Source organism: Acyrthosiphon pisum, chromosome A1 (assembly GCF_005508785.2).
Source record: "Acyrthosiphon pisum isolate AL4f chromosome A1, pea_aphid_22Mar2018_4r6ur, whole genome shotgun sequence".
Lineage (NCBI taxonomy): Eukaryota > Metazoa > Arthropoda > Insecta > Hemiptera > Aphididae > Acyrthosiphon > Acyrthosiphon pisum.
The window spans coordinates 67,597,640-67,613,391 of NC_042494.1; the positions used below are offsets into that span (position 1 = coordinate 67,597,640).

The 15,752-nt window shown below is 30.1% G+C and overlaps 1 protein-coding gene across 3 annotated transcripts in view; it reads left to right on the forward strand.

Annotated features, from left to right (window-relative positions):
* The window catches only part of LOC100165797 (inositol-trisphosphate 3-kinase B), a 375,342-nt gene that overhangs the window by 80,375 nt on the left and 279,215 nt on the right, over positions 1 to 15,752 (forward strand). For 2 of the 3 annotated variants that reach the window (XM_029487406.1, XM_029487407.1), the window contains exon 1: positions 2,660 to 3,835. The exons of the other annotated variant lie outside the window; for it this stretch is intronic. In XM_029487406.1, coding sequence (XP_029343266.1) covers positions 3,397 to 3,835 — 439 coding nt within the window. In that variant the 5' untranslated portion in view covers positions 2,660 to 3,396. Of the gene's footprint in view, positions 1 to 2,659; positions 3,836 to 15,752 lie in introns of those variants that run through there. 3 annotated transcript variants of the gene reach the window in all.

A 15,752-nucleotide genomic window follows, 5' to 3' on the forward strand; every position in this document is an offset into this window, starting at 1 on the left:
TTATTATTAGAGTACCTACATTACATTGTTTACATTAGGTGAACTCAAAGTGGTTGTGTTAAATATATTTAGTTAAATTTATAAGCGATGAGACATATTTATGGTAGACTACTCTAAACTGAAATTGTTCTACTGTATAGGTATCTGGTAGAGTAGTACATTGTAAAATGAAGTTCTATTTCACGCACAAAAAAAATATTTTGAGCACTTCAAAAAAAGGGAAACTTATCAATTAATAAACAACTACTAATTTGTAATTACCTATACTTATTAAGTACCTACTGTTGATTGTTGAACTCAATATTGTAAAATAATAGAGCTTAATATGATCTATTAAATGTATGGTTTTCTGTATTTACCGTATATTGTGTACAACTGCTTGGAATATTTCAATGAAGTTCATCGAGTATAAATTAACTTTCAAATCGCATTAGAAATAATAAATTGTAAAGAGAGTAAAAAATTGTATGTTCAATGCATCTATATAGTACTTTTACATATCTAATAAATATCTTATAAAAACAAAATCTATTATATCTTTTAATGAAATATGAATTAAAAGATATCTTGGTCTTTGATTCCTGTATATTGTTCCATTATTATACACAATATTTATGTACTAATATGGATACCCTCGTTTTGGAGTATATAATGCATATATGCTTACACAGTGACGTCTTGATAGGTTTAACCTCCTCTCCCCGTAATATTATAAAAATTAAAGAAAAAACCAATCAATCGATACAAATATATATTAATATATTGAACAATTTTAAATGAAAAATATAACTATAGTTGGCGAGACGGAAACTGGCCTGGTGCGACGTATAGTTTGATAACCAATGTGCAGTAGTTAGGTTTAAACATTTTTTGTATTAATTGATTAATATATTAAGCATTGATTGTAGTTTATTATAACGTTCAACTCATAATATTTTAGTATAGGTATAGTATAGGTAACTATAATACCTAAGAGTTGAAATTAGTTAAATATGTGTAAAATACAAATATAGGTCAAGTTCCACAAAGAAATAGTGATTTAAGGAGTATACCTACCTAATAGTATTAATAAAAATATAAATATCTATTAAACAGAATATGATTTTCCTAAATAATAAACAATAATAATATATAATAGAGGTAGGTAGGGATCAAAATGCCGGAAAATTTCCCGAAATATTCGGGAAAATTTCGGAAAAAATTGTTTTTCCCCAGAGCCCCGGAAAACGTGGAAAAATTGGAGAATATTAAAATAATACATTTCCGAAAAAAAAATGGTTTTCGGAAAATTAAAAAAAAAAACCATTTAACAAAATAGTTAAGGGAACCTGTAATTGTCATTTCACATTTGCCAATACGGTTATCAATGTATTATTGTATTAAAATTTAAAATTAAACTATTAAAAATATTATTACGGATATATAAAAATTAAATAAAATTAATAACTGATAAGAAATAACTACATAGTAAATACTTAATAGTTAGTACTTTAGTAGTTAACGTTACAAATTATAATTAATTATAAATCAAGTATAGAATCCTCTAAATTTATCCACTACAGACTTTAAGTTAGGTATGGTATATATTATAATATGTATGTAATATGATTATCAACTATCATTATTTATTATATTGTTTCCACTATAGATTACTTTTTAAGTTCTTTTTAGTTAAATTAAGTTAAGAAATTTTAAGAAATTTTGATCCCTAGACGTAGGTACGTACCTACTATTATTATAGGTAGGTACGTCAAAAAGTATTTATACTCGGATATTATAATAATGTTATACCGCGGCGGTTCCTCAATGTTGGTTACGTAAACTTATTATCATTTAGATAGTTGGGTAGTGTATATATAAGTATATAACATCACCTATATTTACATACATTAAAGTTGTATTAAAACTTGTTGATCGCACATGCTAATGTATTATTGTTATATGTATAGGCATTAAAGGCATAATTTATTATTATTTAACTATTATAACACAAGGTACCACGAACAATGCTTTTGGTTATTGTCTATAAAAGTCGCGAAGTTAAACCAGCGAAGTCTTACGTCCTTAAACGTATCAATGTGTGAAAATACTTCAAAGTATTCATAATAGGTATATTATATTATTGAGTGCCCACCACGGTGTCGATATTATAAAAACCGTCATCGACTTATAAATAATATAATCGTCTGCTGTAACAAAGTTGTAGGAATCTACTTCGAAATGATCCGAAAACAAACTCAAACAAATCATTAGCCATTTTTAACGGAGCCCACAACAAACGAGGAAGTGCTCAATGGTTTTTTTTATTCGAAACACAATAATCATTTTCTATAAACAACTGCCCGTCAAATGTTTTAATAAATAATCTTCGTTTGAGGTCCTCGCGAAAACGCGTACCTATTAATTATCGGGTGCGCGAACGAAAGTATCGCCGAGTGGTCGTCGTCGCGACACCTCCCCGAAAACCGGCGTCCAAGGTCGCCGCCGGTGCGGCTGTCGTCGGTGATCGGTCTGTATCGGCGTCGCCTCGGGCCGTCGCCGCCACCAAGCTGGCGCGCGCGCGCGCTCTCGCGCCGTCTCCTTGCCCGATTTCGCAAAACATAGCCGCCCGGTGAAACTGGTTCGCCGCCGCCGCCGCCGTCACCATAGAACACGCGCGCGCATTCAGACCATTCAGTACCGCCGATACACCGGTTACGCGCGCATATGCGTTATTTTTCCGACCGTTTTCCGTCGACGCACGCGAGTCCCCCCCGGTTCTTGTATATCTCTCCAATTATGATTGAATTTTTATAATATAGGCTAAGGGGAGCGTTTGTGCGTTTGTGCGATTTGTGTTCGACCCCTACCCCCTGCCCGATATTGCACGATCGAAAAACGATGTAAGGAGAGTGGTAAAAAAAATTAAAACAAACGAATAATCTCGCACGCGAGCGTTCGTTTTTCGATTTCCAGTTCGATGGTCGCGACATAAGCTGACGCGGAGCGCTATTCACCGTTGTGACGTACAATAATAATATAACAACGGATTTCGTTACACGCTGTCCGTTTCATCTGACGCCGCCCTCACACGTGCGCGTCTCGTAACACGCGACCGGCAGCGGCGGCGGTAAAGGAGAAAGTGCTCGGCGGTCGTATATGTGTGCCGGCGGCCACGGCGGTCGGTTACGGCGGCGGCGGTCGGACCGATGTCCCGAGTCTTAGTCCCGCGACGTCGTACCTGCAGCGGCGGCAGCAGCAGCACCAGCAGCGGCGCCGGCGGAGGTGGTCTTGGTGGTGGCGGTGGTGGTCTTGGTCGCGGTCGTCGTCGTCGTCGTCGTCGTCGCCGTCGCGCGAACGGCGGCGGCGGCGGTGGTGTTGGTCGCGGCCGAGGCGCACCGGGATCGGCGAGGGCTCATGGCGGACGAGTGTCTGCGGCGCCGCGGTAGGCGCACCGGCGCGGGGGCCGTGGCGGCCGTGTACAGCGGGGATCAGCGACAGGCGACGCCGCCGTTTCCGTCCGTGTGCCGTCTGGTCGAGAAGTACACGATGCTCATCGAACGGCACCGGCAGAACCAGCAGAACGGGTTGAGGGCGCCTGTCCGTAGTGGCAAACCCTCGACGCCGGCTTCGTCCAAGTCAGCGGTACCGTCAGGCCCGGCTATCGGTGACGACGACGCCGCCGCCTGGAACCGTTTGCTGATGGACAACGGTGGAGGTGAAAACGAAAACGACGACGAAGTCAACGGCAACGGTGACGATGTCAACGGCGACGACGGCTACGACGATGATGATGACGACGGTGGAGGTTGTGACCGCCGGTTCAGTTGCGTATCGTTGGGCAGCATCCAAGCCGGTACGTGCACGCGCGATTGCTGCAACCGCCGCCGTCGTCTCGCAGTGACCACGGCGGTGGCGGCAATGGTGGTGGGATGGGGAGGGGATAAGTTGCCGGTTACCACGTGCTCCCGGCTATCGGCGCGCGCGCGCTCGTATTACGCAACAACGGTCCATGTGTCTCGGACGACGAACGTTTCCTTTTCTTCCACTTTCCGTTTCGTCGATTTCTGTCCGGGATCGCATTGCTCATGATGTTTTTTACTCCGCTTCTATTGTTATACTTCACATACCTGGCCGAAAACTCTGTGAAATCAATCGTCGTCCACGATGGGATCGCACGAAGTATTTATCGGCGATCATTTTTCCGTACACGTCATCCTCCGTAATACGGACACCACGCTGCAGATATTGACGGACGATCGAAATTTGTCGTCACTGCGACGACAACACTCTCACTCATCGATAGATTTTAATCTTTATGATTACCTATATCCAAGCAAACACTATTTTAGTATATGCAGCTGTTCAGATGTTGATGTTTGGTGGAATTTTTTTTAATAAGCTCAATTTACCATATTTTCCAATTATTGAGATGTTTTGTAGTGCTTATGGATAAAAGATGGGTATCGTGTGGAGATCCCTATAAACTTATGCTGTTCAATTAATGAGAACTACTTTTTCCACTGTAAATAATTATATTTTATCGGATAATGCTAAAGTTCGTTAGACGTGGATACCGTGGTGATCTGAACAGAAGATTGTATCGCCACACTCCTTGAATAGTACGAAAGATCTCAAGAATTTGGTAATTCTATCCTCAAGCACCTATATTTATAAATTCCAAAAATCATAATTTGAATAAATTTAAAGAAAAAAATGGAGGTGAGCGTGCTTGGTTACGAATCACACCTTAAATCACTCTGCATAGTAAAACAGTTATATGAATTATTTGATTGTAATAATATGATTGTTTTGCACACTGCATCCTCAGCTATACATTATATACCTACTATAGAATAAATTATATTGTTATTAGTAAAACGTGAGTTTCCGATCGCGTCAGGTCATACGTACTTACGTTACATGCTGTATAATTCACCAGGGTCACCAATCGGTGCAGGATCATCAAATGTGCAAGAGTTTATATTGATAAATAAAAATACACCGATATCGTTAACTGTCGCGAGACGTAAACGCATAATATTATGTTTGTTAGATACAATGCAATTTAGTCAGCTCGCTAGTCGTCGATGTTATATTGAATGCACATTATTATACTTGTTGAAAAAATTTGTCAGGTCACGTCTTGTTCGTCTTTAAAATCGCTACTGCGCTATTACGATATGGAATACTCACAGCCGAACGCCAACGGTATAGTAGCGAGCGTTTTAATTTCCATTGTGTTGTTTAAATAGCTTATAATTTCTAAAGACACCTTAAAAAATAAATTAATGAAATATGTATTTGATGTGTAAAGTCCAGTGAGATGTAGGTACCTAACGTAACGTAACATTTGTTTTTTAAATATATTATAATAAATCAATCATTTCAGCAGCATCCTAGAGATTATATTTTCATTTGAAACAAAAAAAACATACCTACCATTAACTCGAATAAAATAAAGAATGAAAATATTTTCAATGTTCTTTACAATGATTAATAAAAGTGATAATATCGTTCGATAACGATGTTTTTTTTTTGGCAGTAGGCAATTACGAATGAAATAATATTTTGATTAGGATAAGTCTCTGCACGTGAAATAATTTATAATATTGTATTGACACACATTATAGACACCTAGGTACCTAGTTACAATACGCCTGATTTAGAAAAACTAAACTACGGCTACATGGATTAATCGGCGATTTATCTTACATAAATAATATGCAAATAGTATGTGTAACTATACAATACAAGTAGAACATGGTAAAAGTAATCAATGATGGCCAAGGGAATTAAAACTAAAACGATTTAGTATAAAATATGTGTGGTATAAATCATAATGGATCTTCATTCTTCGACGATATAATTTTATAATGCTACATTTTAGTCATCATTAGCAGCAACGTTTCAATCTTTATAATAAGTAATAACTGTTTTCGATATAGGTATTATGTTTTGTTTTAATATAATTTCATTAATGTAAAAGATTTATTCAGAAATTAATTAATATACCGTACACACCGTTGCAATCATTAAAATTTGTCACACCGATGTGCGGTATTTGCATACCAATTTAGTAGTTTCTAAACATCAATAATTCTGACAGCTAAGTACCTACATAATATGAATATGTGGGCTGACGGTCGGTATTTTGCGGGCTTTTGTTTACGGACCTTTGTGGGTATACGTGATATGAAAACGGTGATTTAAAATATTTTCTCTTACGTTATTAAATTACACACGGTCGGTATATGTTATAACTAAGAATTTACCGATGTAATGTTTGGTACCCATTCATATCTTTCATATTTTGTTTTTCCATTAGTGTATTTTGTAAAATAAACTTACGTCAAGAAGATATTTTAAAATTTTAATTTCATTATATTGTATAATTTTTTATAATTAGATACAAAGTACCCAATACAAACAAGATGCAGATAATTTTATTCGCTTGCATAATGGTTTTCTAACTGGTTTTCAATAAGAATACATAATAATTGCAGTGATATTAGGAAAATTATGAAGAATAGGGATCACTGGATTATTTTGAAGACTTTGTTTAATTTTAATTTGTCATGAAACAAAATTATTGAGCTACAAATATATTATATTATTATTGATTTATAAAAACAACGACAAGCACATAAAAAAAAAAAAATAAAAAAAAAATAAATAATGTAACGTAACGCTTTTCAATTCTATGTGCCAAAGCAAAGACATAAAATATCAAAATTCTATAATAATCTACACATTATACAGGACTTAAATAAATAAAAAATCTTTCGAATGCCCAACACTTCTGCTCTGATAGGTACTATGTTATAATAAATTAATAATCAGTTAAATTGCTGAATCTGTACCTATATTTATTATTATTACTAGGTAATTTATTTTTTTGATTTACAAGAAAATCACCAATAGTTATATATTTCCAAACGCATGTATGCATACTGGTCAGATTGCACATTTTATCAACTATATAGTTGTTATTATTGTATTATACTATTGTATCTCCAATATACATTTTTTAGTTTTCAATTTAAATATAATGTAAGCTTATAATAGGTAGGTACCTAATAAAATACTGAATTCTAAGTAATTTTAAATTTAAAAAAAAACTAGTTTATTTTTATTTTTTATTGTACAACATTACAACATATTTGAGTTAACACTATGTAAATATATTCAGGCTATCTGTTTTGGTAATAATTCCGTATTTTACTAGTTTACGAATATTTATTCAAAAATATTTTATTAATGAAATGTTAAAACAATTTACCACATGTCTATTCGATATTAATTGACTATGTAGCATAAACTAGAATACAAATTGTATAATATCTGCCTTTTTATGAGGCTTAATAGATAAAAAAAAATACAATTGAAATGACAGAGGTTGGTACTTAAAAGGTTAACAATAGTTACCAATATATCTATTCTATTGTTACGTGTTTTGTTATTATTATATTTACGTATTTTAATAATATCATTACTTTTATTCACATAATAACTGCATCATGATTCTTATTGATAATAAAATAAATTGTTAATATCATTTTCTGCTCATTTAACAACAACCGATTACCAACTTATGGATTCAGATTTATGATGTTTGTTTATACTTCTTTTTTTTACAAATCTGGTGTTTTGTAGCTTCGTCCCCAATTTTTAATACACATACCACTTTCACATTTGGTATTATCTTTGGAATTTGCATACAGTATTGCTTAAAAGATTTATGTTTTTAATCCATTTAAAGTATACTTCATAATATTATCAAAATAATACGAACACCAAAAACCGTTACAAGGTTTTCGTGAAATCTAAATAAATCACATAAAAACGTATATGTATATATTCATAAAGATAGAACATTTTAAATGAAAATCGTCGGTTTGAAAATATTATTATATTATTATCTCACATTATTGTATGAATTACTAATCGCCAACAATTATTTTGTTTGATCAAAATATGTTATATTTTGACTATGGAAAAATTATAACTCGATATTCATAATAATATATGTATGATGTATATTGTCAGCAATATTATGATTATGTAAGTGAAAGTGTGACGAAAAACTATTTATAATAAAAAATAGATCATAATATGAAAATATTGCGCAATTATCTAATGATGCTAGTTATTGGTTTACTGTGATTTTTTACGAGTACCTAATTTGTTAATTATTTTTCATACAAACATTATTGATATTATAATAAGTCAATCTATGGTTTATGACGGAATGGCAGGTTGTAAAGTATAACTTTTACTTGGATCGTTTGATACAAATATATGAAATACACTCAATTGTAATGTAAACTAAATGACGTGTTAAAGAGATGAAATTATATAGGTATGAAACTTGATTTCTTGTCTTCTAGAACTACATAATATTATTGTACAAGTACAACAATCGAATAACATTTTAATATCTAAAACAGTGTGTTTTTTTACAACAGATTATTATACATTTTGATAATCGTTTATAGATAAATTTCCGACATTTGAGCATTTTATTCGTAAAATATGGTTATGCCAAGACGTTTAGTCTCATTATTAAAACGCTTGTGTTGTGTGCTGTCGCCTACCGTATGAACGATCGGTTCAATTTAGACCATCCGCTCTTTACACAATTTCCCCTCAATTGTAACGTGCAGTGCATATTGTTGAACGACCGACCTTGCCTAACCTAATACTGACATATTATATTATATATAATCGTTGCTAAAAAAGCGTTTCACATAGGTATACGTCGTCGTATACATCGCAACAGTGCAGATGAACTGAGGTCGCACTCAATCAGTTAAACAACCTGAGTTACATAAATAGTTTATACCTACTATACAGTTATAGATGTATAATTTACATTCTACTATTATTATTATTTATTACAATAATGCGCAAAAATTAAAAAAAAAACCATAATTTATACTCAAAAGTATTGTAACGAATTGTATACAACATTCAAAAATTGGTTCTTTCGACATGACGTATAATTAGTTCAAAATAATAAATTACATTCGGCAAATTAAAATAATATAACCTACCAAATGTTTGGTATCTATACGCATAATACGCGTCATATCTTTATAGGTACCTACTCTTATAAGTTATAACACTAATTTCTAATTTTACTGAAATTATCAATATTAGATACTTATCATTAATAGTACCTACAAATTGTAGGTATATTTATTATATTGCCTAATGCAAAGTTTTCTGACTTACAAAACTGTTATGTAAAATATTATAGCGATAAAACACTTACATTTTATTTCAGTAGGTACCTACCTATGTAAGAACTACTGGATAACGTTTTTTCCTCGAAAAATAGGTAATGTAACATTCCATTATTCCATATTATTATGTACATATTATACCTATATATACGACATCAGACCAGTTTAGTTGTAAACAAAATTCTCAAACACTTAAAAGTTCAAAACAAAAATAAAATCAGAGGCATTAGTAATTTACACGTTGAACGCCGCGGTGTTTTGCATAAAATATAGCTAACCGTCATGAGACCCAATTCCGAGTCTTAACAAATGACCAAAAGTTGGTTTTTGAGACCCATTTTTGGGTTTCACTAAAATAATTTTCGGCCGATAGTCGATACTCTTTTCGGCTTTTTGGGCCTCAATAATCAGTATTTTCTCGTTCGATTTAAAATCTACAGTGTTGCCACTTTCAGTAGGTGTTACAAGTTTGCAAATAATATGATAATTCGTTATTTTTTTTTAATCAATATTTGTTTAAATTGTCAAAACTGTATTTTAGTAAACCTATGAAAACAACCCGTGGCGGCGAGGACAAAGTTTAGTGAGACCCAATTTTGGCGCTCAACGTGTTAGTATCGATTTTAATGTATGAGTATAAAGGTCGAAATAAAATGTATAATATCAAAAGTCAACTCTATAAGTTTTTAGTTAGTGTACCTACCTACTCTGCAACTCGGAAAAACTAAAAAGGGTGGGGCAGTGCTGTAGTGGTTTTGGGTAATGTAACGGGCATAAGTACTAACTACAAAGAGAAAAAATCGACCATTTTTCACGAGTCGTTAGTTGCTTCTCCGGATGCGACTAATTGGCCAAAACGTTGTTGTGACACGTGACCAAATTAAACCAGAAGTAATACAATTATAATGGCACATTAGTACACAAGAGGTAACATTTTTCTTTCGTTGAATATCAATAACTATAGTGCTGTATATGTATTTATATTCTTGTGACTCTTTAAGTATTTCTTACACATGAATATTTTCACAGAAATTAGATTACCATACCTATTTTTTTTTTAATGTATACGTATTCTCGAGTTCAATTCCATTTATAACTTAATTTTTAATTTTATCATTTTACGGATTCGTATTTGAAGATAAGTGCAAACATTGTAGTATTTTTTTTTTATTGTATAAACGCATTTTACTGATAACAATATTATTTTACCGGCTGTATGCCGATCAACAAAACATTAGCCTTTTTTTTAATCTTTTTATACAGAAATTATAATAGGCTAAGCAGTTAAATTTAAAATATATATTTCAAGGATTTAAACAGATATTTTAAATATAATTAATATTATAGCTTTCGGTAATACTATGAAAATAATAGTAAGTATTTAATTTAATTATAATAATATAAAAATAGAACTTGAAAAATCAATAATATTATGTTTTTTTCATTTGGTATTACTTTTCATAACATATGATTTATATTTTTTTACAAAACTGTTGTAAACAATAAAATTAAGGTCTTAATATATTGTTCTTAAATCATTGCAGTCTAATGTATAACTGGTATAATATCCGGATCCAACTTATCATATATTTAAAACCTTACTTATTATTATTTACATAATATTCTTAAGAAATGGTTATTTTATAAAGTATTAATAAAACAATTATTATAAATACTAAATAAGTTTAATTTAATAGAATTATAAAAATGAATCAACTTCTTCAATAAATTATTTTACTATACACAATAATAAAATGTATAAGTACTTTTAAACTCGTACATTATATTTCAACATAATAATTATATTATATATGTTACTTATATAATTATTTATTAGTAATTATGTAGAGTTAATGTTATACTTTACCTATGTTATTAGAGGAAATTGTGTACTATGTTACATAATCATTTTGAATTCGTTTATTAGTTATTGAAAAAAAAATATTACCTACATATGAAATTTAATTTTGGTACAAAAATAAGACTGTTTAATATAGGCTTACTACTAAATTTAATAAAATGTTTTATAGGTATTACCTACTTTTTATTTAACACGTAGCTAATATTATTAAAAATTAAAGAGTTATTATATTTGGATTACATTGTATTATAATGAGGTATCCACTGATAATTACTAATTTAAATAAGTAGGTCCGCGCATACTACTTTCGTCTAAAATAATTATCAGTAAGTTAGTTCATAATTATATTTAAATAAAAAAAGATTCAAAAATTGTCATACGTACCTACGTAATTTGTGTCCCAGATTGCCTTTTTTTAAACCTGGTTGCATCTCTAAATAAGTATGGTTAACAATACTATAATTAAATCGTCGTAAATAATTTTTAATCAATTTTTGTAGAACTTAACTAAGACAAAATAATGAAATAATAATTGAAATAAATAATAATAATAATTAAACTGTCATAATAATAATATGTAATGTAATACATAGGTAGAAATTTAAAATAAACAATTATTTTAATAAAATCTAATTTTTTTTTTCAAATGTTTTATTTCTTGTCAGAAGGTTTACTTATATATTTTGTTTTTCTTCAGTTCATAACATACGAATATGGACTTTTGATAGAATATTAATGCCAATAATTTGTATAATATGCCATACCAAGTTTACTTTTTGATTCATTTTCATTTTTGGGCAAGTACCTACCTATATATTCAAAAAGGTATAATATTCAATTATCTCAAATATTTTTTTTTAATTTTGCGGCTTATACATTTTCTAGAACACGCTTATAGTCTGATACCTTTATAAAATATTTAGGTTTACCTAAATTAGTATCAACATAATATAGTCAATGATGATAATTTTTTTAGGCGCCTATGTTTTATAGGAGGTTAAAATTTAACTTTATTTAACCACACTCGATCGATAACAGTACCTATAATTTATTTTTTTAAGCTTTATTTTTTCACAAAATCATAATATTAGAGTTTATAATGATTTTAATAAAATAACTTAGGTATATGGAAAATCCCCAACATAAAATTTTTTTAAGAACATTCAAAATAATTTAACTGAAAAAAACATTGTAATTGAGTGAGAATAGCAGTTTTAGTATATTGTATAAAATTTCAAGTGTGATAAAATTTCAATCTTTAAGAATGTCTATTAAAAAAATAAAAACATAACTAAAATAATGTTCAACAAGAAGTAACACCTAGGTACACATTGATCTCTTTGATGACTAATTTTATTTATATTTTTAATCAACCTTCATACCTACTCGGATGGCTGATGGACGCGAGTATTAAGCGTTGTTGTCACAGTTTTTGATCACCTATACAATGTTTACACGATGAATATTTTTTTTTACACCAAGTTGGTGTTCGTATACATGCTTTTTTTGCTATATATTTTTTTCTTATCCCGAGTATGGTTTGTGCTTCGCTAAACTTCACACGATGCAAATTGGACTTATGTTATTTACGATGGTATAAAACTTGTCCTTTTGTTTTTCAAACGTTTTTTGGATTTGAAATATTTGAGTTTAATAACGTTATTCCTTTGTTTCAATGATTAGTTTTATAAATTGTTTCCAATTTATGTAAAATTATACATTATGAAAACATAATATTCTACAACCAGAAAGGTTCTCGTGGTTAGGTAAGGTCTTATGATTTAAAAACTATCTCTTTTTTTGATTTGTTTAATTAACTATATTTTTAAAATGTAATGAATATTTTGAAAAAAAAAACAACATTGCATTAGGGATTTTTAAACGTACTGTATTGTACTTGTTATTTTATTTTAAATACATTTTATTATATTCTTATAAATGATGGAAACAAATAATAATGTACTACCTATACTATATTATATAAAAAAATACAGAGTATGGGTATTCCAATTATTCTGTATTTCTGTGTCTCATCCCCTATAATATTGGTGCTAATCGTGAATGTATAATTCATTTTACTAGAAGTTGGAACACATTATTATAATATTATATAGGTCAGTCTGACGATTTAAATAGATGCTCAAAAACGTGATTTTAAAATTATTTTAATTAACTAAATACAAGTTGATTATAATTTTCTTTAACTTTTAATATTATTTGGAACATTTTATAAGTAGATATCCAATTGTATACGGAATTCATCAAATATTTAGTATTATAATTCTGCTACCATAAACCATGTTTCTTAATTCTTTAACTTTTGACATTGAATAATTCGTAAATGTACATTTTTATTATTATAACGGACGTCTAAATTTAAATTTAAAAGTATTTTACATGTACATTACAAAGTAAAGAAAACTAATTTTGCTTTTTAAGGTTTTTTAAAATTAAATGCTTTTATATTAGAAAAACTTCCTGTTTTTAACCTTGATATAAATCACTTATAAAATTAATTTAACTTCTCGTGTTATTTTTTACTTTGTGTATTATGTATAAGACATATTAAGTGCTAAATGTTTTGACCTTTTTATGGCTTTTTTATCCATATTGTTTTTGTATGATATTTTGATTGGATTTCAAATGTCAATCAACATATTTTGTTGGATTATATTTTTCTGCATTTTATTATATTTTATACGATATTATTTAAATTTCTCAAAGGCTTTTAACATTTTAAGATTGGCACTGTTTTTTTGGGGACAAATAAGGTTTGGTATTCGACCGTGTATTTTGTTTGTGATACATACAAGTTCTTTCATCTTTAAGGATAAAGGAGTATAATATATGGATTGTGCATTAGACAGGAAATATTATTTCCTGTTACATATCTTTCATATTTTTTTTTACAATACGTATTTTAAATTATTGCAATACGCTATTTTATTATTTTGAAAATATAAAATATTTTTGTTCGGTGTTTTATCATACTATTGAAATTATTCTATTAAATAATTTAAATTATAATTTCAAATAAACTTTCACATAGTATAATTATTATGAAACGTATAGGGATTATTATAAAAAAAGGTAATTAATATATACTCCGGACTTTTTATATTTTTATTTATCTCACTAAATCCTTATAATCGAAGTTTAATCTAGGCTTATAAATAACCAGTTGTAAGTTAAATATTACGATATATCATATCATATACCTACATAGTACACGTACCTACGATAATGATAAGAATGATTGTAAAGATATTATGTACCTAAGTATTCGGATGTATTCAAGTAAGTAGGTACCGTCTGGTCGTATTTCGAAAGCGTTTTAATTAATTGGAATTCAAACACGACTGTATACGACGTGTCTATACTGAAACGTCATTGTTACAACTGATGCGGGCCGACGACATTTGTAAAAAACCATGTATTTTAATTTATAGCCTAATGATAGCTATATAATAATTTACACGTACGCATGTATGACCAGAGTCTGGGGTGAACATATGTGGGTAAGCGAGCTTAAGTATCTATTTAAATTACTAAATTATTGTAACTAATTGAAAATACTATTTATTCATTGTGGTTATTAGAATATCTGTTGTTAGGAAATAAATACCTATAATGGGCAGTCGAGCTCATTCCACCGCAAGACGAATATTTATACAAGTAGTCTTAAACAACAATGATGTTATCATATATTATGGTTTTTTTTAGGGGAGGCGGCCATAGTTTTCTCCAAGGCTGGGCATCAACGAGTTAAAAAGTTAAAGTTAAGTTAAAAAGTTAATTTAATTTTAACTTTTTAACTTAACTAGTTACTTTTGGCCTTTCATTAACTTAACTGTTAACTTACTAAATTTATTTTTTAATTAACGTGAAATTAACGAGTTAATTTTGCATTTTAAGAAGTAAGTTAAATTAATTTATTTTGTTTTTTATTTAATTATATTTCACTATTTCAGTCTATTTCTTTTTTATGTCAAAAAATATGTATCATAAATTGTTTAAAGCTAAAAATGTATATCATTCGAATCTAACTTAGGTAATGGAAATGCTGTACAAAGTATAAACACTATAGTCTATAATTTAGTTTTGGGTTGGAAAAAAATTACGTACGCTAGCGTTGTATATACAAATTATTTTTTTTTTACATTAATAAAAAGTTAAGAAAAAGTGTATATTAATACTTTTAACTTAACTGAGTTAACCTATAGTTAAATTGATTTTTAACTTTTAACTTTTTGTTATTGGTGCATATTAACTTAACTGAGTTAAAAAAAATCCAGCCTTGGTTTTCCCTATGAATGGATTACGACCCTCAAGGATATAAAAATTAGATGGATGATCTGTAGGATAATGTTTTATTTATTTTTTGGTTCAAACAAGGCATAAGCAGTATTTGTGTAATTTTAGTAGTACTAAGGTACGTGATAAATTATTAATTGTATTCAATATATGCAATAATATGCATTTTATCCAAAATATGCAAAATAAAAATACCACCATTTATCTCATCATGAGGTGATTCGTGGACATTACTGACAAAATCAATAATCAGAAGTAGCAAAAAAAACATGCTGTTGCATATAAATCCTAGTCCTGGTGATAATAAATTCAAAAAAAAAATGTCTGTGTTGACAATTAATCAACCATCC